The sequence below is a fragment of the Tachypleus tridentatus genome, chromosome 10 (genome assembly GCF_004210375.1).
Source record: "Tachypleus tridentatus isolate NWPU-2018 chromosome 10, ASM421037v1, whole genome shotgun sequence".
Lineage (NCBI taxonomy): Eukaryota > Metazoa > Arthropoda > Merostomata > Xiphosura > Limulidae > Tachypleus > Tachypleus tridentatus.
In genome coordinates, this window is record NC_134834.1 from 92127621 (window position 1) to 92153701 (window position 26081).

Consider the following 26081-nt stretch of genomic DNA (forward strand, 5'->3'; position numbering starts at 1 on the left):
TCTTTATGTCAAACAAGTCTAATTCAGTCTCAAATATTTTTGTATGAGTTTGTCATTTATCAACGAAAACTTACGAGTGCTTTTAAATCCAATTTTACAAAATATCTTGTTCTGAAGGCAAAGTGTAAGCACGTGTCATTAGAATTGTTTGTCACTTTCACGTTTAATTTGTTTCGATAGTATCGACTAATTCCTAAAGAATCTTTTTATGATTTCATATTTTTTGTAATAAAAAGGTTATAATAATAATAATAATAACTTATTTTTACTTAACAATTTTCTCTTCTTATATTGTTCGGAATTCCACCTTTTTTGAAAAATCATAAAATTGTATTCAATTTTACAGTATAATTTAATGAATTTTAGAAATAACAGGCTTAACCTGTGTTTGATGTAATTCATCTGATAAAACTAGTGGGTTAGTTTACGATCTCTATATACAATACTGTTGGGACTTACATCGGTAAATGTCTAGTTCAAGTTTTAAAAGTTCAAGTCTAAATCATGTCTGCGAGAATTCTGGCACATAGACTGCATCTTCATACCTAATCTACGAATACAAAATAACCATAATGGTCAAGTCTAGGAAAGCACTTAATTTCACCCTGCTGCATTAACTGTCCATCCATAGGTCATGATGTTAGGCATAACAAATTTCTAGCTATTTAAAATTTACTTCCTTATGAGAAGACATACAATAGAATTTGTATCTGACAAATTAAATAATAACTATGAACAGTCGTGGGGGCAAAACTGCAGCAGGTCATTGGTATATAAAAAAAGAGAATTTAGAGAAATCTGACACGAAACCTTGATGAGGTTAAAGGTCAAGAGGCTTGATAGAATTTTCTCGCAGTTTAGAGATAGAGATATCAAAGACCAGTATCATTGTCTAAAGCTGTTTCCTATTCAAATATTCGTGATATAAAGTAAGCACAGCCTCACTTATAATGGAATATCTCATGTATCCTGGTTATTTTAGAACTTTGTTAATAATATATGTATATAATAACCAAAAACATTTATTCTTCATTCTTACGTGTCTGGGATGTAGCTTTTATTTTGCTTCTGAAAAGTTTATGTTAAGTAAAACACAAGATTTCATGTCATTGTAAAACAAATTGTGACTTGACGTAACGTGGTCTTGAACGTTAACGTAGCATCAAAGATGATATTACAAAGAAGTGAGTGACTCATAACGTGGAGCTAGAGATTCTTAAGAATGTGTGTGTGTATGTGTGTAATAGAAGGCACTGGAAACTTAAAGTATCCTGATGGGATTAATGGCAGAAGCAAGGGCATTCATGGTGTGATTAAGTCACAGTACAGAGACGATAGAAAAGTAAACTTAGTAACCTAACTTACCAAGAAAAAATGGCTCAAGAGAACAATGAACTACAGTTAACTGTAGTAAAAAGCACATGAACCTCGAGCAACCTTATTAATTAACAAATCTGGTTATAAACTTATGTCCTAAAGAATAGCATACTTGAGAGTTAGCTAAGGATAATAGCATATTATATTAATATTAGGAAAAGTTCAAGACCCAGCTAAGAGAAATGTAAATAATTGTTTGTTTGTTTTTGAATTTCGCACAAAGCTACTCGAGGGCTATCTGTGATAGCCGTCCCTAATTTAGTAGTGTAAGACTACAGGGAAGGCAGCTAATCATCACCACCCACCGCCAACTCTTGAGCTAACCTTTTATCAACGAATATGGGATTGACAATTACCTTATAACGCCCCCACGACTGAAAGGGGCGAGCAAGTTTGATGTGACGGGGATTCGAACCCCCAATCCTTGGATTACGAGTCGAGTGCCTTAACCACCTGGCCATGCCGGGCATCCAAAACGAGAGACCAGGAGAAAAGCCCCAGACTTTCTACAGTTGTAGAGAAAGCCTTTAGTTTCTAACTCCTGAAAGCTGTTATTTTACAATCATGTTAGTGTGCCGTCTTTATCTTGATTGTAAAATGGTTTCTTCAGAAAAAACAAGCACACACATGTGCGTTGCACTGTTATTGGATGGTGTTCCAGAAATAATTGTATGTTATAGATATATCCTCACACTAATTTATACAAGTATGGACGTCAGTTATGCTTCGAAAAGTCGTTAAACACACACAAAGAAAAAATTCACGATATTTTTTAATCGATTATTTACAACTCTGCATGAAGAATGTGAAAATAACCTCTTCCTCGTCTTCTCGAACAAACCTCTCTTTACATCTGGTCGGTTGTAATATATATATATATTAGTGAAAATAAACACATTTTAATGAAGTTAAATAGTAAAATAAGTAAAAGCACAAGGAAGGAATGCGTTAAAAACAGCAAATCTAAACTTCTGACTAATTATACAAGTTTGTTATTTTAACTCAAAAACAAGCCGAAACAAAAACAAATTAAACAAAAAACGCTGCATCAACTAAATAGATCCCTGGGTACAAGCTACAATATGGGATTATAAAATGTACCCTAGGATTTGGAGGTGACTGCGAAATAGGACCTACATTGCGGTGGGGATACAACGTCTGTCAGTCTTAACCTCCATTCGCCAGAGATAAACAGTAGCAATAGATAAAAAATTAGAAATAGAAATTAGGAGAGGGAGATGTGGGTACTCAAGCCCACAACGTCCCACATCTATATCACCCTTCACTGCCTGCAGACAGTTGTGGGAAGGTGACTGCTCTCCAAAGTAAAGAAAAAATTAATTGAAAAATAAAAATAATAGCAAAAATTAATATATGTAAATATAAATAAATAAATAATAACAAGAATAGCTTAAACAAGTTCCTTTATACACATATATACATGTATATACACATTACCTGTAACACAATAGCTTAAACACGTTCCTTCATAGCTACGTATTACTAGTAGCACAACAGTTTAAACACGTTCCTTCATATCTACGTATTACTAGTAGCACAACAGTTTAAACACGTTCCTTCATAGCTACGTATTACTAGTAGCACAATAGTTTAAACGAGTTCCTTCATATGTATTATCAGTAGCAATTCTACTTCTTAATAGTACAGTACTATTCATGTACCTAAATTAATTCAGGTCACTGAATGGTGAATTAAAGAAACTCAACAGACATGAATATTACACATACGCCACCGTTACAATAGGCCTAACTGTATTTGGTTTGTTGATGAACCTGTAATAGGAGAAATTGCAGTCCACAGCAGACGAACGGCAAATCAAATAATTTTTTGTATTTGGCTTTTACATTAAAGATTGTATATTTTCCATTTTACCTTTTATGGAAAATAAATATAAAAAAAAATAAGTGGATATCAAACAGCTGGTCTACTGTATAACACCAAGTAATAAATTTGGCAGAATGCCTTAATATTATTTGCACACCTAGATTAATTTGGTTTATTAAACGGTGGGTAGAAGTAAACATTTCGTAAATAGTATCAGAATACATTGTTTCATTCGCTTTTAGCGAAATTTTCGGCCGTATACAATAGCCTATCTCTTCGCATAAAATGTAGCTTCGCCCAACTTACCTCCCTAAGGCTGCAGATGAGACGAGTGACAGCAAGCCGCCACAATATAGCAAATCCTGAACACAGACCAGACGAACCGATAAGGCCTAGCAGGATGTCCATGTCTCCCGTGAAAATGTTACAGGCAACTTTTAAACGTTAGTAACAATGACATCTTGGTCCATCAGCAAATATTGTTCTCATAAGTGCAGCAAATTTCTTGGTAAAAAGTGGCACCCTGGAGCAGCTGAAAAATGAAAGAACTGCGGGTGGCAGTGAAAAACCACAAATTGACTACTCATTGACTTCTAGGTTGTTGTTGATTATCAGCGCCCCCATGAGGTCATATAACGAGGTATTTAGGAAACATGATGACTTTTTGTTTTATTTGTACTCAGGGAAAATCTTTACTGCTTGTGCAATCATTCTAAAAACTTTACAATATGTAACACTTATATAGACGGCTTATAGTAGAGAATACTCAGAACATTCTTACGACTGTTTCTAGTCATTTCGATAGGGTAGGACCGTCTGAATAAAAGTAAAATATTCATATATTACAGAAGCAATTTAAACAATTTCCTTTACATAAATTTCCTAGTCTTTTCTAGTCCCAAAAATGTTCATATATCTTCCAGCTACAAGTTATAAGTCCTCCTTCATATACATGGTCTGTAATTTGTAATTTATTTCTGAGATATTCCGTTTATACTCCATCAATTAATAATCCGTATAATACTAGTCAGTGTTTGTATTCACGTATGCGAATTTACTTTAAGTTGATACTATTATAACTCCATTATACCCTTCTTTTCTATCAATATACCAGGAAGTCCCCTTCTATCCATTTGTTAGCATGATTATGAAAAGACATCATAAAATACAACTTTATGCAACATAAGTCATTTAGTAATGATACTCGACAAGAATCGTGATTGAGGACTCGGTGAATATGTCCCTGAATGGGTTGACCGAAGATTTCATGGCTTGACATAATAATTACTTCTCAAAACTTTTCTAAAAGTAGGAAAATGCATGCATTAATACTTCAAGACATTTTATAGGTGAACAGGTCATACATACATCTGGTACAAACGAAACTTAATGGAGAAAGTACGTTCGTTCTAGATACATACATTATCACAAGGTATATTCGCGACGTCAACGCGATGCGAAATGTTCATATTTTTCTGCAATTATTCAGGTCTGAGAACACAAAGCGTGAAACAAAAGTATCATAAGACTGCATACTCCTATTTTAGCCGATTTATTTTACGCCCAGAGTATAAATTTATGTTAAACAGTGTCACCGTTTAACACTATTTTCGTATCCACCCAGATGAGGCACATTGTAGACTTGTGCTCATTATACATAAAACGTTCAGCTGGGAGGGGCTCAGGCGTAACTTCCGTTACGTAGTTACATGCTGTGTTGTTTAAACTGTACAAAAAGTGGCTTTCGTCGGCATCACCTGGTGGAATACAAATGTTCGATAACAGTTTTCAGGAAAACAAATATCGCTGTTGACAGTCTGTCAGAGCCGAAGATAGATTTTAAGATTTGTGAATTTCTTTCTGTTCTTTTGTGATATGCAAATAAGGCAAACGATTTTAAGTGTCGTATAGATTGTTATCTTATTCTTTCTATAAGATATATTGTTCTTCTACTGCAGATAGATAGCTGCGGGTGCGGAACAATCTATTTTAACCGCCACCCCATCCCAACCAAATACAATCCAAAAACACCCTGTACCGGAGCTGCCCTGGACCGGAGCTGTTCATTATATTTAATGCACGCTTCGGTGACAACAACGTTTACATTTTCAATATTGCGAATTGGATTTTTTAACTTAGTGTCACGATATTTTTTTCTGATTAAAAACTGGTGTTATACGGTTCAGTTAGCTAAAAGGAATACAAACAGAAATAAATGTTATTGCACGCGCAAATCAATATATCAGTTTTTCTTATAAGAGTTATAGAAAATGTTTATTATTGTATAAGCTGGTTCCTCACAAATATATATATATATATATATATATATATTAATAAACTTAAGTTTTATATCAACTGATTTTTAACGAATTACTGATCCCGATAAAAGGCGCACTTGTTTGTTTATTTGTTTTGCATTTCGCGCAAAGCCACACGAGGGCTACCTGCACTAGCCGTCCCTAATTTAGCAATGTAAGACTAGGGGGAAGGCAGAGAGTCATCACCACCCACCGCCAACTCTTGGGCTACTCTTTTATCAACGAATAGTGGGATTGATCGTCACATAATAAAGTCCCCATGGCTGAAAGGGCGAGCATGTTTGGTGTGACAGAGATTCGAACCCACGACCCTCGAATTACGAGTCGAGTGCCTTATCCACCTGGCCATGCCGGGCCTGGAGGCGTACTTTGGAAGTATTTTCAGATAAGGTTCCTCATCCTGAATTCGATTAATTTACTCTCTGAAAAATATATACACATTTTTCATAAACACCAAACCAAAACCTATTACGTCAAGGGTATGAATGGGTAAGAACGGGTATGTTCGTCGCTCTTTGAGTCTGCGTACCTGAGAATATAGAGAGAAACTTATTTCATCTATTTAACTGTTTAATATTCCAGATGATTTTGTATACACTTTATTCCGAAATGTTGTGTATAATACGTTATTATCAAACTAACCACTTTATTAAACTTATACGTTATTATCAAACTAACCACTTTATTAAACTTATACGTTATTATCAAACTAACCACTTTATTAAACTTCTTGACATTCTCAGAAAGCAAATTAATTTTTAACCAGAAGAAATGTGTGAAACCTTTATTTTATTTCTGAATGTAATGCTTATACAGATATGAAGTAAAATATAGTGTTTCGCTTAACCAGAGCAATCTGAATTCTCGTATTAAAAGACTACAAGTGGACTTACACGGTCAAAATTTGGGGTGTAATTCTTTGCGGTGGATAAAGCTCAGATAGGCCATTGTGTAGCTTTACATTTTCAGCTCATAGTAGTATCATCAAACGTATGATTTTCACAGACAAGCATGAAAAACATTTCGGTTCAATTTATTTTTTCTCAACAAAATAAACTGTTTGGTTCGTTTCAAATTTTGCGCAAAAGTACACGAGGGCTGTTTGCCCTAGACGTCCCTAATTTAGCAGTGTAAGGTTAGAGGAAAGTCACCACCAAACACCTTCAACTCTTGAGCTACCCTTTTGCTAAAAAAATAGTGGGATTAATTGTCACATGACACGGCTGAAAGGATGAGCATGTATAGTGGGACGGGGATTCGAACCCGCGACCCTCAGAGTGCGAGTCAAGCTTCCTACAAAGTAAATGAGTAAAATGACATTGTTTGTGCTATTAGCCACGTAAAGCGTTTTTTTCATCTTTGTGATAAACATTATTCCCTAACTGAAAAGTGTAATTTTCCTTAAATTTAAAACTTTCTTGAATTCACTTTTTGGCCCGGCACGGCCAGGTGGTTATGATGTTCGATATTCGACTCGCACTTTGAAGATCGCGGGTTCAAATTCCGTCCCATCAAACGTGCTTGCTCTTTCAGCCTTGCAGGAGGGGGGGGGGTTATATCATGACATTCAATCTCACTATGCTTTAGTAATAGAGTTGCTCATGAGTTGGCGGTAGATGGTGATGACAAGCTGCCATCCCTCTAGCTAACCACGTAAATCGAAACCTGGTTTTTAGCGTTATAAATCCGCAGACGTGTGACTGACGCAGCACAGACAGCCCATTGTGCAGCTTAACTATAAAGAAACATAATGCTACGCGAGGGTTATCTATTCTAACTGTCCCTTATTTTTGTCTAATAAAATTGAAAGAGTTAATAAACCCTTCCCATGACCATAGTCTACCAAGCTCACCACCACCCCGTCTCGCCCCATCCCTGTTCAGATAAATGTTATAACAAATTAATTAATTACATCACTTCTCAGCAATGCAGAAACTCAACTGTTAACTCTGAAAATTATAGTATCATTTTCAAGGAGGGAAATTGCATGTGTAGCTAAACACTAAAACTATAATAGTCTATACAGATTGGTATTAGGCTCACTAGGAAATGAAATTGCATGTTAGTGACGCCAGAATATAAAAGTTACAATATTCTGTTTACAATGTATTTTAATTTCGAACGCTTATAGTCATCTTTTCGAGAGAGTGAGTTAAAGATATCATACCATCTTAAATACATTTATTCTGCTCTCACTACTTATGTTTTTTTATTACGAACTTTTGGAAACTCTGGTACGTTGGGTTTTGTTCTGAATTTCGTGCAAAGCTACACGAGGGCTATCTGTAGTTCACAAACAGAATAGTCACGAGACTCCTTTGATAAGGCGTGAACAAGTGACGTCGGTCTGCTAGTGTGTAATTCAATATTAACTATGGTATTGAGTGGCAAATAGTTAGTTATTAATACAAGCCTACTTACATAACAAAAAAAAAGGTAGTAAGTACAGCTAGGTAAATATTCTATTCTTACTCATGAATGTTATCATGCATTGTCTAATCAATTAGAAGTACGAATTGATAGCCACCCAGTAACACAGCGGTTAGTTTGACGGCTCATAACGCTAAAAACCAAGTATCGATACACGTGGTAGGCACAGATAGCCCATTCTGTAACTTTGTATTTAACTACAAACAAGCAAACCCTAACTGTTAAAGACATTTCCGCCCATAAATAAATAATATTTCACAAAGTTTGACCTGAATTAGAATATTTAGGTTAGTCTTAAATCGATATGTTAATCTAAGAATGTAAATTTGTCATAATAACATAAATATAGTATTAAAAAACAAAAATTAACTATATGTTGTCCCTAATTTAGCAGTGTAATACTAGAGGGAAGGCAGTTAGTCATCACCACCCACTGCCAACTCTTGGGCTACTCTTTTACCAAAATAATGGGATTGACCATCACATTATAACGCCCCCACGGCTGAAAAGGCAAGCATGTTTTGTCTGACGGGGATTCGAACCCGTGGATTACGAGTCGAGTGCCTTAACCACCTGGCCATGATAAATCTAGAAACTGTTACTGTTAGAGTTCCTTTCTAGTAGAGCCTGGCATGGCCAAGCGGTTAAGGTGCTCGACTCGTAATCTGAGGATCATGGATTCGAATCCCCGTCACTCCAAATATGCTCGCCATTTCAGCCGTGGGGGCGTTATAATGTGACGGTCAATCCCACTATTCGTTGGTAAGAGAATAGCCCAAGAGTTGGCAGTGGGTGGTAATGATTAACTGCCTTACCTCTAGTCTCATACTGCTAAATTAGGGACGGCGAGCGCAGATAGCCCTCGTGTAGCTTTGCGCAAAATTCAAAATAAGCTAAATAAATAAGCCTTCCTAATAGCTCTAACATGTATAGGGAAAACTTTTGTTTGTGTTTTATGGTGTTCAATATGTTTGTTACGTCATGACACTGGAGAATGATAAGGTTTTAAAAAATAGTGTTACATCCAAGGCTAAATAAGGAATCACTCTCGTGTCGTTCTTATCGACACGATAATCTGCATTTTACTAATTAAAAAAGAAAAAACTTTCGCAAAATGCATAACATGTAACAATCCTAATTACAGTCATGTTCCCTCTGCGTGCCCGACGGACGATAAATAACGTACAATACGAGAAACAAAGGACACGTATACTTAAACATTGTGTTAGGAAAATAATTAATAAAGCGAATCATAGAAATGTTCCCCACTGGGACAGCGATAGGTCTTCAGATTTACAACTCTAAAATCAGGGGTTCGATTTACCTCGGTAGACGCAGCAGATAACCCGAGGCGGCTTTGCAAAAGAAAAACACACACACCATACAAATACAGTTGTTTTTAATACATTCAGAACTTTTGTTCTCTAATATTATCACGCACGATACACTGCTGTATTTCCTAAGTCAGTGAACTAGAAAATCGTTTGGAGTCCTTGCCAGTAAGAGCTTTTTCTACATACAGTTTTCTGTGGTGATATCGTACATACGTACTGATAATTTGCACCATAAAACGCCAAAGCCACCCATCCACCCACGAACTGATATGTTTTTATCACATCAGCTTTAACTCAAATTTATTTTATTGCGTCTATATTTTGTACTTTTAGGTTAAGAACAATGTCCCCCGCCGGGACAGCGGTAAGTAACGTATTTCCAACGCTAAAATCAGGGGTTCGATTTTCCTCAGTAGACGCAGCGAATAGCCCAATGTGGCTTTGCCATAAGAAGAACACACTCTTAAGCACAAAGCCACTTAATAGGCTATTTTTGTACTGTACCTTCCACTATCGTAGTGGTTCCCAACCAGGAGTGTGAGATAGCGTTCCAGGGTGCGAGATAACATTTCAATTTTTTTTATTTATATTTGTAATACTTTTTCTTTTCCAAATGTTTCGTTTTTGTTTATATATCATTAAAAACTAATTATAAAAAATTGTTTTGGCCACCTTAATAATTACTGTGAGGGGTGCGAGAACATATTAAATTTTTTAGGGGTGCGGAGCATAAAAAAGGTTTGGAACCACTACACTACCGGTATCGAAACTTCATTGTCAGCGTAAGCAGCTCAGAGACCTGCCAGTAAACCGCTGGAATGAGGAGCGAGGGGAGGGGTTCGTGTTTTTATTGACTGACAAACAGCGCGCTCGTAGTGAAATTTACTTCCTGCTCATTGGTGCATTTTGCTCTCTGAAGAAACATTGAGATAGAGCGTTTTATTTGTTTCATATTAACCACAAAACTAAACACAGGGCTATCTGTTCTCTGTCCATCACAGGAATCGAAACCGGTTTTATCAGAATGAGAAGGTTAATTGCGCACTGCTCCTTTAAGAATTGTAATGTAACAGTTGTAAAAGTAAAAAAAAAATCATTACAAAATATGGCAAGTCGCCTTTGGCATCAAAATAATTATAATAGTGATTAATAGCATTTACCACCACCATTCCTTTTATCCCGAAGTTATTGTTTTACCCGTAAAATTACATATTTGATTTAAACTGCCAACAATCTGTGAAGTCCACATATTACATCATCTCTAGTGGCACAACAATACGTCCGAAAAATTACAATGCTATAAACCAGATTTCGATATTCGTGGTGGGCAAGACACAGATAGCCCATTGTGTTGCTTTGCTTCTTAACTTCAAACAAACACGTTACATCATATTGAATAATTTTAATGCGTTTGCGGGCTATAACATTCAATTACAAGAAGTGACAAAAAACATTGAGTGAAATAATTCATATCCTTGTAAAATACAAAGGAGCCACAGCACTATCTTCAGTGGGATTCCTTGCGATATAATTGGCCTTTTGATTTTCATTTAGTTGCAATATAGATGGCGTTCTGGTTAACATTCTTGTGCGACTCCTATATTATTGTAACCACTTAAACCATGGTCCCAAAAGCGATTGGATGCATAAATAGTTTAGAAAATGTATTCAGTAAGCCAATGGAGGGGAGAGGTCCAAATGAACCTCACTGAGATTTCTATACGACTAAATATTTCCAATTGACTAACGTTAACAGTCAAAAGAAAACAATATAATTGTATAGCAGGAATAATAGTGATTTATGTCCCACAGATGCACATTTTAATTTCTTCATAGACAATAATTTGGTTTTTCATCTTTTATTTTGTTATTATTATAGCAACTTTCGTGACTAATGTCAATAATTTGTGTCTGTTTTCAAACTGTAAAATCAAGCATAAAGTTTACTGACATAGACATAAATGATCTTGTTTGTTGACCCTTTTTCCATTAGATATAAAGAAGCTCTGTCTGACATGCTTCCACTTGGTTTATTTTAACACGTTAGTAAATTACTATTCAGTTAGGCCCCGGCATGGCGAGGTGGTTAAGGCACTCGACTCGTAATCCGAGAGTTGAGGATTCGAATTCCTGTCACAGCAAACATGCTCGCCCGTTCAGTCGTGGGGGCGTTATAATGTGACGGTCAATCCCACTATTCGTTGGTAAAAGAGTAACCCAAGAGTTGGCGGTGGGAGGTGATAACTAGCTGCCTTTCCTCTAGTCTTACACTGCTATATTAGGACGGCTAGCGCAGATAGTCCTCGTGTAGCTTTGCGCGAGATTCAAAACAAAGAAACAAACTTTCAGTTAGCCCTTTCAAACAAAAACAAAATTCTCAACACTTTAGACATTCTACTCTATCATTATATCTTTAAGTGTATTAGATAGTTGTTTTGGTCTCTTCAAAAGTAAATACCACACTTTTTTTCTATGTCTTTATGAACACCACAGAAAGGGGTTTCGACAACTCACACACCAGATAACGCGGAACAACCACAGATTTAAATTTTCTCTGAACAATTATATCAAATACGGGAGGGAATATTCATCCCAACCATACCTTGTATATAAATCGCCTGTGCTTCTTAAATACAGTATAATATTGTGCATGTGTGGAATTCATTCGGAAAGTTGCTCAAAATAAAGAAACTGGCTTTGTGTTTAATGTTACTCCGCCTGTAGAAATATATCAATAGACGTTTTAATTGTTTTTACTACTAACCGCAAATCTGTTATCTATTCTTCGTCTGTTTTCATTGTTAAATCCCGTTTTAGATGTAGCTATGATAAAGATTTTCGGTCGGGATAATCCTTACATGCATATTCCATTTTTCTTAACAGATATTTCTCCAGAGAAAACCCTACACCCCCCGTGGATGAAGTTTCTATCTGATGATGTTAATAAGAGGCTTTTAGTGACAGGTCAACATCCAAAACCCCCTCGGCACAGTGCCCTATCCCTGATGGCGGCATCTTTACCAGAATTTTCGAACTTTTTCGAGAATCCTTCCTGTATGCACACAATGCTACAGAACGTATATTCACTTCCTCAGCCGTGTGTTGCATCTCATTTTGTCACACTTCCCCATCCTTTCGTCTCAACTATCGAACGTGCTAGTCACGTGGTCAACCGCCCACGTTTCCTGACTGAAATCGCCGAAAGTACAATTAAAGATAAAAAAAACACAGTAATACCTGAAGAAGAATTGCCAAATAGGGTCGTGCACTCTGACCTCCCCACTTCTATGCCTAAAAAGAAACCTAGGTTTGACTTCTCCAAGCTTGCCGAATCTGCTACTACTAAAGACGATGGCCTGGAACATTCTTCGCCTAGAACCAGAGATCCTCATGGAGGGGAAATTCCAATTCAGCCATCAATGTCTGCCATCCTTGGTAGACAAACATTTCCTTTTGTTGCGCCTTACTACACTAACCTAGACGTTGGACTCTTTTGTCAAAAGTCAACAAGACAAAGAACTTCGCGTCCCAAAAAGGAATTCATTTGTAAATATTGTGAACGAAGATTCACGAAGTCCTACAACTTGTTGATTCATGAACGCACGCATACCGACGAACGACCTTACACCTGTGATATTTGTCAAAAAGCCTTCAGGAGACAGGATCATCTTAGAGACCACAGGTACGAACAGTGTTCACACTTTTAACCAGTTCGTTTCACTGTAGGTAAAACATTAATAACTATAATTTTAGAGCCATGTTTGGTAAAAATATATACTCGTGATGAAAAGAAGCCCACTTGAAGTAAAAATGTATCTCTGAGCACCAGAATTCTATTTTGTTGTTGAAAAAAATCTAACTCTACTGTATAAAGTATCATGAAGTGACAAAGTTGTAGGATTTGACTACATTTCTATATATATACGTATTATTTCCTTGATAACAGTTTAAATTTTGTCAGTTTAAATTTTAGTAACCAGCACAGTACGTAACTTGATATATATGTTTAACAAGAGAAATTAATTAATAAGTTGATTTTTTACTCACTAGGTGGCTAATGAATTTATTCATCGTATTTTGATGTTGGGTTTATTTCCAGGTTTATTCACTCGAAGGATAAACCGTTTAAGTGTAGTGATTGTGGAAAAGGCTTTTGTCAGGCTCGGACCTTATCGGTGCACAGGATCTTGCACATGGAAAGTTCTCCTCACAAGTGTCCTACTTGTGGCCGTACTTTTAACCAGAGGAGCAACCTGAAAACACATCTCCTAACCCATACCAACCTCAAACCCTATAATTGTGGTTCGTGTAGCAAAGTCTTTCGTCGAAACTGTGACCTTCGCCGACACCTCCTAACGCACGCGGTTGATTTTGCAGAACAACGGGATAATTGCACTTCACTTTCTTTAAACATGGCCGCTTGTCGGGAGGTCAAAATGATTTCCTTGCGTAACAAGATTTTTCATGTCAAGAAGAATTCTCCATCCCATACTTCAGAGGTATTAGACGTGGAAAACTGATTCCTCTACATGTAATTGGGAAACATAGTTCTAAACTGACTTGATTCGCCGACTTAGCGTCTCCATTTTCATTAAATGTAAATATTACAAAAGCCAGGAAAGTCGTATACGAAATAAAAATTAGAATTAACTTATTGAAATGAGTAAAATGTGTTATATTATAGAACAATGTGATTCAGATTTATTCAAAGGAATGTTATAATAGTTTCAGGTGTTTCTTACATATATTAAAAAGTATTATAAGTTGATGTTGTTAGTTGATTATGTTTTATATACAAACATCTGAAGACAGTAAACCGTGTTTTTTAAAAGCTGTTTGTTTCTAGTAAAGCTCAAAGCTACACAACGAGCTATCTGTGCTCTGCCCACCACTGGTATCGAGCCCTGATTTCTAGCTTTGTAGGTCCACAGACATACCGCTATTTCATTAAAACATTTTTAAAACGTGTTCACTGTAATTGTTATATAATATCCTATCTGTTCAGCAATAACAAATAAGTCACCCTTAAGCTAAAAGTCGCTCGTTTACTGATAAAAAAATGAGTCCAGAAAACAAGTGAAGTTCTTTAAATCCAAATATTTTTAGAAACGTCGCCTAAATTATCAAGTTTCTTAATTTGTGTGTTATCAGTGCTTTCGTTCAACATGTTTAAATATTAGCATTGGCTATTTACACAAAGAAGTGGAGATTGTTGTTGTTTTGAATTAAGCACAAAGCTACACAATGGGCTATCTGTGCTCGAAACCCGGTTTTTAGCATTGTTAGTCCGCAGAAATACCGCTGAGCCACTGGGGGACAAGAAGTGGAGAATTTCATTAAAATGCACATGAGTAACAGAGTTTCTAGGCTACTTGCGTTGCTTTATATATTTATATATATAATCTATAAAGATATTGAAATACTTGTTTTACGTATACATTAAATCCTGTAATTACAAAAACAAATTCTTGGTGAAATGTTTACATTTTTTCCGTTTCTTAAAAGCACATTTATACCAGTTATTTTTTATAAAAGTTTTTATCTGTGTTTGAAAGAATTATTTCTTAATATTTACTTTCTCCCATAATACTCTGATATGAGTCTATAAACATATGCGTACATATGCGTAATATTATTGGAATATATGTCATAAATTTGAGTATTACCGTGATAATTAGAAAATTTAAATTGAGCATTATTTGAAAAGTCGTTAAAGAAATAAATCATGTACATAGTTGCACGTTGTGAAATGCAACACAACTGTATACAGCGCTTACTTATATTGTTACTACATTGTTCAGTGTACAGTAAACATATGATGGTCCTTAGTGTCTATGTGTTCTGTAAGTGAAGTCTAATCTATTCTCTCATTGCCGTTACTTTGATTGAACAACTTTGGTTAGGATGGTTAATATACTTGTTTTTGTTATTTTTTTAATGTTTATTATTACATCAGTGTTGTAGAGATTTTTATTTGTATGTTTTGCACTGTTAGCCCTTGGTGTACAGATTTAGGACTAATTTAAATCTCACAGGCTTGTCGAACCTCGTTACATATTATTGATGGGATAATACATTCTAATCTTTATCAGTAAGAAGATTAGATTTTATTAGCTATCCTGATCGATGCGTCGATTTTTAGTTTTCATCTAAGAAGTAGCTTGCTTTGGTCATAATTCAGATTAATAATAATTTTTACGTGAATATGAGCAAAAGTGTAGCCTTGAGTTCATTCACTGTCGATCACGGCAGTGAAACAGTACAAGCTTGACTGTTAATAGTAGTTAAACGTGTATTACCAGAAAGTGCTAAGAGGTCAATCGCATACCTCAGTTGATGGAGCACTCGTGTAACACGTAACAAGCGTCAGGTTAAAATTCGATGGAAAGAGGGGATATATATATATTAGTGAATATTAATACATTTTGATAAAGTTAAGTAAACAGAACCACAAGGAAGGACTGCGTTACAAATAGCAAATCCAAACATCTGACTAATTATATTAGTTTGTTATAACTTAAAAAACAAATAAAAAAGTAAAATAAAGAAAAAACGCTGCACAAGTTGAAAAAATCCCAGGATATATTTTATAATCCCATATTTTAGTTTGTACCCTGGGATGTTTTAAATTAGTGCAGCGATGTTTGTTTAATTTACTTTTGTTTCGGCTTGTGTTTTTCAAGACATAACAAACAAACAAACAAACATATATACATATATATTTATATAATAGTATTCTTGCGTTAACCCTCAATCAACAGACAGCACAAAAAAAAATACGTTGTTCTATAGTTGTGTTAAATTATAGCGAAAATGTCAACTCCTAGAAAGTTTTCTATTTCCGTTTCGGTACATCAACTGGTTACCAGGATAATGGATGAGTGTTCAATATTTCAGTGAGAGTGTTTAAAGTGGATTAAACCGTGAACGAGCTAGAGAACGATAACATAATTGTGAAAGTGAGCCACAACTGTAAAGAATTGGTTTCAATGACTACACACCAAACATGCTCGCTCTTTCAGCCGTGGGGGCGTTATAGATGACGGTTAATCCTATTATACTTTGACGGTGGGTAGTGCTGCCTTTTTTCTAATCTTACACTCCTAAATTAGGGATGGCTAGAGCAGATATTCCTCGTGTAGATTTGCGCGAAATTAAAAAAAACAAACAAATAGTGAATACATGAGCTTAACCAAGAAAGTTTTGGTCACACATAAAAAGATTCACAAATGAACCCACTTAAAGAAAATACCCAACACTGGAACATAACAACACCTTAGCGCAAACCAGCAAAGAAAAAGCAGAAGTCTTCAGACATCAATTACAAAACACATAATGATATAGACATGAACACTTATTTCTACAACAAAGTAAACAATCATGTGACAAATAACATACAATTATACAAACCATACTTTTCAATCAATATTATTAACAATAACACTAATAATACTTATGACTATAATACTCTCTTACTCACACAAAAAATCACACTAACTGAACTCAAACATGCAATCAAGAATTCCAAAAACAAATCACCATGAAATGATGGCATACAAACAATTCTCCTCAAAAAAGGAACTCCAAAATTATTTGACCACCTATTAGCTATCTTTAATTTATCTTTCTACTCTGGATACATCACATTTTCTTGGAAGCAAACTAATATATTAATGTTCCACAAAGAAGGTAAACCAGCCAATAAGCCATATAGTTGTCGATCGATCAGCCTAACCAGCTATGTAGGTAAAATTCTCGAAAGAATAATAAGTAATAGACTCTCCATATTTTTTGAGATTACTTCAAAATTACCAGAGGAACAAAACGGATTTAGAAAATATCGACAAACAACAGATCATTTAATTAGATGAACTGAAACGATAATAAACAGCTTTAACAATAAAGAATGTACTGTCGCTTGTATTCTAAATGTCGAGAAAGCATTCTACACTGTATGGCACAATGGTCTTCGGTTCCATATGTATAAAATGGGACTACCGCGTGGAATTATTCGCTGGTTATCTAACTTTTTGGAAAATAGAAAATGCAGAGTAAACGTAGAGGGAACTTTCTCGGAGTTCTTCACTCCAGAAGCTGGTGTCCCTCAAGGAGGGGTGGTTAGTCCTATTCTCTTCATCATGTATGTGAATAATATGCCATTTAAAGACCCAAACCATGGATACTCGTCACAGTTCGCTGATGATGTAGCAATTTGGAAAAGTGCCCATACACCAGAAATTGCAGTCACTAACATACAACCTCAACTAAACAGAATAAGTGAATACTGTCAAAAATATAGAATTAAAATAAACACAGCAAAGACACAATTAGTGATATTTTCAAAATCAACGAAACATCAAAAAGTACCACCGCAGATTTTCGTGAACGAAGCGCTTCTCTAGACTGATACATTTACAAAATTTTTAGGACTAACGTATGATTCTAAACTTACCTGGATAAAACATGTAAATAACATAAAAATTAAAATTTGACGAAAAATAAACTATGTTAGGAGTCTAACGGATAAAAATTATAGAACAACACCTGAAAACATCGTTAAAATATACAAAACATATATAAGACTAGTAGTAGACTATGCAGCTCATGCATGGATTAACGTACGTAAAAAACAACTGTAAACCAAACTACAATCATTACAAGATACATTAATTACAACAGCATATAGAGAGTACCGAAAACCACTTCCTCAAAGTTCGTGCACAAATACTCTAATGCACAAACAATACCAGATAGACTTCTACGTAGTACAATAAAATATTTTGATAAAAATTGGAGAAAAAATTAGCTGTTATGCGAACTAGACAGGTATTGCATGTATGATGAAGAGAGTCCTAAACACCTCTCCCAGTTAATCTTATACATTAGATCATTAAGCTAAAATTAAGTATTAAAAATAATAAATAAGAAAGAAGCAATATAAAAAATATAAAAATAAATAGAAAAAATATTAGTGCTAAAATAAAACAGGCCACCTATGTTCTAGACTTAGAAAATCTGAAAGAACAATATACGTGGACATTGCCCTGAAAAGGGTCTGAGTTATGATCACCACTCTGGCTCGCATTATTTACTTTAAATATATTAATAAGTCCACTCTAACAATGAAAAGGAAGAGATTCTGATCCTCCCGGGTATACAAATTTATATACCCAAACATCTAGAGAAAGAGAGAGAGAGAGCGCTCCAGCCACAGGAGGTGTGAAGAAACCTTATCGCTACAGCCAGGAACTGTAGCCCTACGTGAAAACCCTCGAAACCAGAAGTCAACTGAGCTGCTCATCCGAAAAAACTACCTTTCCAGAAACTGGTGAGAGAAGTTGCCCAGGACTTCAAGACTGACCTGAGATTCCAGAGTTCTGCTGTCATGGCTCTTCAGGAGGTTAGTGAGGCATACTTGGTGGGTCTCTTCGAAGACACTAACATCCAACTTGCCCGTCGAATTCGAGGGGAACGAGTCCACGTGGAAAAAGAGGTACTGTATCTTACTCTCACTAATAAACAAGAGGAAGAGGTCAAAGCGTACCTGACCCTCCAGGGTACATGAGATCACCCAAATCCCGAGAGAGAGAGAGAAAAAAAACACATGAGTTTATATAAAAAAGATAAAGGTGTTTCTCATTCTTACGCCTACTTACGAACCAATAAACAAAGAACCTAAAAAGTAAAACTACTATATCTGTGCGGCTCCTTAACAATTTTAGGTCATCTGATTTTATCAAAGAACAGCAAAAAAAAAGAAAGAAAAATAAACCATTATATCAAAACACTGCTTTATGGCCCATGTTCTTCATGAATGAACGTTTAATTCCTCGTCTTTTTCAAGTGATTATGAGATCCGGTTTGAATATTCATGCTATACAAAATCCACGGTTAAAAACACAACGAGCAACAAAAATATCTGCAGAATGTACTTGCTAGTTAAGCCTTCAGTAACAACAATGTAAATCCAGAATGCGATAAACGTGTGTGAGTTTACAGTGTACAACGAAACGATAACGTTTAATATACACCATATTTTTTCAACTAGACAACTGGTCCAAATCACTTAACAGTTCGGATGACAAAGTTAGAAGCACAACAATTTTAGAACTTCATTTCAGTTGAGAAATATAACAAGTTAGAAATAAACACGCAAAGCCTTGTACGTCGTGCGTTACATCATGGTTTGTTTGTTGTTAAGCTCGAAGCTACTCAATGGGTTATCTAAGCTGTACTTACAACAGGTATCGAAATCCAATGTTTAGCATGAGCTCTCGAACTGTCGCTGAGCTGCTGGAGGGCGTAAACATACTAACGCAAGACTAAACTGTGAAATATATTTCTATGAATAACGTATAACAGACGTAATAAAATCACAGTCAAACCAGCAGCTCGGTACCGTCAGTGGCACAGCGGTATATCTGCGGACTGACACCGCTTGAAACCGGATTCCGATATCCATGGTTAGCAGAGCACAGACAGCGCTTTGTGTGACTTTGTGCTTAACTACAAACAAACAGCTAGAACACTGGGTGTTTTGGTCTTTTACACCCAAGTAAAACATAGGGTGTAAATATAAATTTCACTATTTCAGTGACAAAACCAACAATAAATTAAAATTCTCAAAATAAATACCAGCTAGTTTTATACTTCAGGTTAAATTGCAACTAAAATTACTCATAAACCCAGATATTCCGTAAAAGGTATATATTGAAAATATTTGTTTGTTTTGTCAAACTATAAAATGTCATTTAAAAATACAACGATGTGTGCACTTTCACAACATTTGTTTTTTCTCGAAAATGGAATTAGCTAGACGAGTATGTAAATTAGCTGTAAACACTCATATAACAGGATCTTTAATCTAAAATTCTGTGCACGCAAAAGAAATTAGAAGGTATCGATCCTGACTTTTAGCGTTTTAAATCATCATGCTTACCGCTGAACCTTTAAACAAGAACGTAAAATTACAAATTTGAGTCGGGAATTTTGTTGCTTATTGTAGAAATAAGTGTTTGTATTGTCTTATAGCAAAGCAACATCGAGATATTTGCTGAGTCCACCGAATGGAATCGAACCCCCGATTTTAGTGTTGTAAATCCATAGACTTACCGCTGCACCAGAGGGGAAAACACAGAAACAAAACCTAGTTTAGGGTGAACGTTTCCCTAATAGAAGATTTTTTTTTTTTTATGGTTTATTTGTCGTTAAACATAAAGTTACATAATAGGCTATCTGTGTCCTGTCCACTATATAGTATAAATATACTATACATTTATACGAAAGTATAAATGCTGTATACCCTGAACCAGTCCATAGATTTTAATCTAATATTGAATGTTAATTGAACCTGTTTCTATCACCCTTGTTCATTTTGCACTTTTATTCTTATCTTCCCCTATAATCAAAATAATGGTAAAAAAATGTATTGGTATTTTTTAATGGTGTTATATATATTTGGGAACATGAAACCAATTTTTTTGCTGTATAATACCACTTTTCATCACAGGTGGAGCTTTGTTTATGGAAAGAACGCCCCAAAGTGTCGCAGCGGTATGTCTTCGGAGTCACACAGTTAAACACCGGGTTTCGATACCCGTGGTGAGCAGAGCACAGATAGTCTATTGTGTAGCTTTGTGCTTAATTCTAAACAAATAAATGAAAATAAAAGGAACGTTTCGCTCATGGTAACGTCCTTAATACTAAACGATCTGCAAAAACGTTTCTGGCCATTCACACGCATTCGTATCACTAATATAAATGACTGTGTCCTGTTGTGTTTTGTATTTGCATCAGACATTCAGTATTCAATTTGTTAGTCTTCAGGCACCCAAAACAGTTTATTTATTAATTCATTTTCGTGCCTCTCACAAGTATACACATGGGGGTATTGGGGTGAAGAAATGAAGAACTAGCTAATATAAGTCTGGAAAAATTTACTTCGATAACGTATCTTTTCCTTCTTTTTTTAATAAGATTTTCTTTTCCAAGATTTGGGTTCATATACGGTCAATTCAGCGTGTCATTGAAGAATCTCATAAGCGTGGACTCTGTATCACTTACAACTGGTTAACACGTTTTTTTCTCGTAGCAATGTGTTTGGTTTTCCTTCTCTATGAAGCCCATTTGTTTCGTAGTCAGTACCATTAATATTTGTAATCCTAACTGCAGTTTTTTTTTTCTATCTCGAAAACCACGTGCACGACTTGCGAACTGGAAAAAGATATGCTTTTTATCTACGGCCACCCTTGATATACAGCTTGCCGTCAAGTAACAGTGGCTCTCTTTTTCCTTGAACTTGTCTCTGAAACTTAAGTCAAACTGAAACACGAATCTTACGCTGGTTTTTGAAGTAATAGTCTCCATGGTGGGAAGCCAGTTCAGCGCCCCCACTTCCTCAACCATAAACTGTTGTTATCGTTGTTGGAACACAGCTTATCCCAGTGTTCGCTACATTAATTAGACTGTAATGATAATCACAGATATAGTTACACAATGCAGTTGTCTAAGATAAAGTGGCTGAGGAAAATATGGCGTGGAGAAGGACCATCTTCTGTGTGTTGTTCACAGAGAAGAAACACAAATAACGCCTGTTTACTCAAAAAAACGACACGTCTAGTTCCAAGAAGTGATTCAGAGTTGAAGATCCCATAGCCTTGCGATTTTACTTGGAACGAAAGTTGCAGACTAATTAAACGATGTGATAAAAATAGCGTGTGTTGAGTTCAAGTATTTCATAAACTATGTTAAAGTACACAGAACAATACTGATAACCATCTCTCTTATTTAATGTAAATGAAAATCATTCTCTCATCAGCTGTCCCCTGGTGGTAGTTTTATTCCGGTTTCCATGAGTAAGTTTTAAATATTGAAATAAGTAACCGACGATAATTTATTTAGAGTTTATGTTAGGAGAAGCCGTAAGCTCACATGTTATCTATTCAATGCACTTTACTTTTCTGTCTGAACTCGTTTCCAACAAAAATGTTTTTACTTTTAAAACAACTTCAACTGCTTTGACTGAATGGTTGTTTGTGAATGATTCTCGTGGGTAAATACTAACAACTTTTATAATTATTTGCAGGTTGAAGTTTTTGCACAGCTAAATAAAAAACCAGAACGTTATGTAACAAGTAAAGTTGTTTCCTTCTGTATATACAAGGCCTCTGTTTAAATCAAAATTAGATTATTGCCAAACCGATTGGAACTGACTACAGAAACACAATTATATTGCATTCTCAAATATTTTAAAACCATCTGAACGCTACTTTCCACATTTTGAGAAGCAAGTAATTATGAAGAACGGCTGCAATGCTTAAGAAAGTAACAATAGGTGTCGCTCATTAAAGATCTTATCACTTCATCTGTTTTGTATGTGTGTTTTTCTTCTAGCGTGTGTGTGTGTGAGTTTACTTATAGCAAAGCCATCTCGGGTTATCTGCTGAGTACACCGAGAGGAATCGAACTCCTTGTTTTAGCGTTGTAAATCTGTAGACTTACCATTGTACCAGCGAGAGACTTTTCTTATAGCAAAGCCACATCAGACTGTCTGCTGTATCCACCGACATCCGGATGTAGTGGAGCCACCAAGGAAAGCGTTAAATGTAAGAGTCAAATATTTTCAAGTGTACTGTTTAGAATAGCGCGACAGTTTTCTCTTGTTAATATGGCAACAGGAAAAAAGAAACTTTTTAACATCCGAAGAAATAGAAATGATAGCTAAAAATTACTACGTAATCTAAAGTATCGCTAACGTGGTTTTTCTCCTACACCAGTTTGATGTCTTAAATGTTTCAATATTACCCGGCGAACATGCAATATGAAACAGCAAAACAAAAAATGAAATAACAGTATTTATTCCCCAGTGTTTGTACAGCTCAGTGTTGTTACAGTAAATATTTCTTAACACTGGCAGCAGTACTTAAATACAAGCATCTCTTCTTCGGGATGTCACGTAGACGAATCATATTTATCCAATGATACATTTGGCGTATTTCAACTTAAAACGGGCATGGCATGGCCAGGTGATTAGGGGGCTTGACTTGCAATGTGAAGAGCTTGAGTTTGAACCCCCATCCCATCAAAGATGCCAGTCTGTATACTTCATTTTAAAGTATGATTAAGGCACGAGTGTATATGTTTCATATTCTAAAAGAATCGTTTTAACGACAATCTTACTGTTCGTAGGATTTTAACATGCTGTTCTCCATTGTTTGAATAAGATAATAACTTAGGTTTTTGTTTTCAGTTATATATATATATATATATTTGTATTACATGTATTTTACAAACGTTGGCACTATTACTAGGGGTTTTATACAGATTTCAACGTACATTTAACAAAAATGTTTCTATACTTTAGTGGGACAATATATAACGTTTTTTTTGTTTTGTTTTTTAATTTCGTGCAAAGCTACACGAGGGCTATATGCGCTAGCCGTCTATAATTTAGCAGCGTAAGACTAGAGGAAAGGCAGGTAGTCATCACCACTCACCGCCAACTCTTGAGCTATTCTTTTACCAACGAATAGCGGGACTGACCGTTACATTACAACGCCTCCACGGCTGAAAGGGCGAGCATGTTTGGTGTGACTCGGATTCGAACCCGCGACCCTCGGATTACGAGTCGAACGCCTTAACACATTTGGCCCAAGAAAGTATTAATTAATCTTACGTAATATGTGTTACATTCAGATATTATTCGAACGGGCCGAAATACGCAGCGTATAGACGATATTTTCTTTTCCATTTGTAGGTCATTAACATCTTGTAGGCATTTCAGTCTGGCTTATTGACATGAGCTACCAACTTTCTATATACTTATAACGAATCTTTCGTTTTGTTGTTGAGCACGAAGCTACACATTGGGCTATCTGTGTAGTGCCCACCTGTGATATCAAAACCCGGTTCTTAGCATTCGAAGCCGTGACATTTCCTGGGCCTGGCATGATCAGGTGGGTTAAGGCACTCGACTCGTAATCTAAGGGTCGCGGGTTCGAATCCCGGTCGCACCAAACATGCTCGCCCTTTCAGCCGTGGGGGCGTTATAACGTGACGGTCAATCCCACTATTCGTTGGTAAAAGAGTAGCCCAAGAGTTGGCGGTGGGTGGGGATGACTAGCTGCTTTCCCTCTAGTCTTACACTGCTAAATTAAGGACGGCTAGCGCAGATAGCTCTCGAGTAGCTTTGCGCGAAATTTAAAACAAACAATAAATGTTTCGAATTATGGGAGTTAGGACTAGTGACAGTAAACGTTTTATATTTACAAGCAAAGGACAACATAGAAGTACTTGATTTTTACATTTATAATTTCGCGTTATTTTTGTTTGTTATTTCAGAAACAGTGCACCGTGCTACACAAAGATATATCTGCTCCTGGTATTGAACTGGTAGATCTTCGGATTCAAAGTCCAATTATGTTTAATCATTAGTATTCACCGGACCATATTCAGTATCTTCTCTATCAGTCTTCTCATATACGAGTAAAAAGGGACCACTAAGAAATTAATTAATTATATAAGCGTGCTCAAAGGAAGCTTCCATTCAAAGCCATTCCCTTGACCTTACCTGTCATACATTTTAATGTTATTTATTTATATGCCAAATAAATCAGACTTGAAGTTTTACGTGATGTCTGAGGAAAATAATTCTATTTTACTTTTTCCAAAATTAAGAAGAAGCTTTCCTTTAATTACATTAATAAGGCGCGATCTTTAAATAGTACAACACTTAAGAAACGTACATAATTTTCCCTCTGTCCCTCCGACTCGCAAATTGGTTGATTTAGATAAATGGAAACTTTCTTCACTCTCAGATTTGCTTTGGCGCTACCAAGACCATCTCGTTATTGCCACGTTTAATTTTCGTCGGATACTTTGCAGGCTGTGAGCTTTGCTATTTAACTGGTTGACTGCAGCTCTATACTGGTTGCGTAGGGCACGTGTTATATCTGTTGAAGGACCACACGCTGAGAACGGGACGTCAGTGAACAGAGTACTTTCGGAAGAATGCTGACTTCTATTATGCCTCCTCAAGAAAAATATTATTAAGAAATTTCCGGTTGTTAGTTTATATACGTCGTTTCGTTTTGTACACAGAGTTAACCAGCACCAACAGACGACCTCCTCTTCTCTAGTAGTTCAGCTGTAACTCTGAAGCCTTATTACGCTAAAAACTGGGTTTTGATACCCGTTCGTGGGCATAGCACGGATAATTAATTCACTATGCAGATTTGCCCTTAACAGTAAACAAACCAACACAAGTTTTATAAAAGTTTCTTCTTTTGCTACTAAGAATAAATGTTTCACATTAGTAATTTTGCATGTTCATTAACGAAACTTTACGAGTTGTATAAAACGTATTGTGCAGAAAACTGATCTGCCCTCACATGAGTTTGTCTTCCCAGTTCAGCTGGACACAAGAGCGTGATTTTCGTACGTGTTAATCTGGCCTGACTAAAATTGTTTCACTGAAATTACCATTTGACGCCATCTTGAAAGTCTTGAATTTGAGACATCGTTTGAAGGAATTTCAAGGAACTACACTAAAATTTTATTATAATATATAACATAATTATGAAACTGATTGACAAAACAAATTAAAATTTTGCATTACGTAAGTAAAAAGATAAACAAAACCCCCTGTACCTCAGTACATGAAGCTAATACTAATACCATTTTTTTAAATTAAAATAAGCGTGAAGTTGTTAAAATAATCTGTTTTAAAATGCAAAAAAGAAAAGTATTTTGTTTGTTTTTGAATTTCGCGCAAAGCTAC

General features: G+C 35.7%; 2 protein-coding genes across 5 annotated transcripts in view; one reads left to right on the forward strand and one right to left on the reverse strand.

The window, feature by feature from the left end:
- The window catches only part of LOC143229861 (uncharacterized), a 116760-nt gene extending 112693 nt beyond the window's left edge, over positions 1 to 4067 (reverse strand). For 2 of the 4 annotated variants that reach the window (XM_076462717.1, XM_076462715.1), the window contains exon 1: positions 3529 to 4067. The gene's annotated coding sequence lies outside the window, so the exon portion shown is untranslated. The remainder of the gene's footprint in view (positions 1 to 3528) is intronic. The other 2 variants (XM_076462709.1, XM_076462704.1) reach the window with 1 other exon arrangement.
- The window catches only part of LOC143229860 (uncharacterized), a 39180-nt gene extending 25108 nt beyond the window's left edge, over positions 1 to 14072 (forward strand). Inside the window, exons 3-4 of the mRNA XM_076462701.1 lie at positions 12188 to 12986; positions 13404 to 14072. Coding sequence (XP_076318816.1) covers positions 12188 to 12986; positions 13404 to 13824 — 1220 coding nt within the window. The 3' untranslated portion in view covers positions 13825 to 14072. The remainder of the gene's footprint in view (positions 1 to 12187; positions 12987 to 13403) is intronic.
- Positions 14073 to 26081: the final 12009 nt, after the last annotated feature.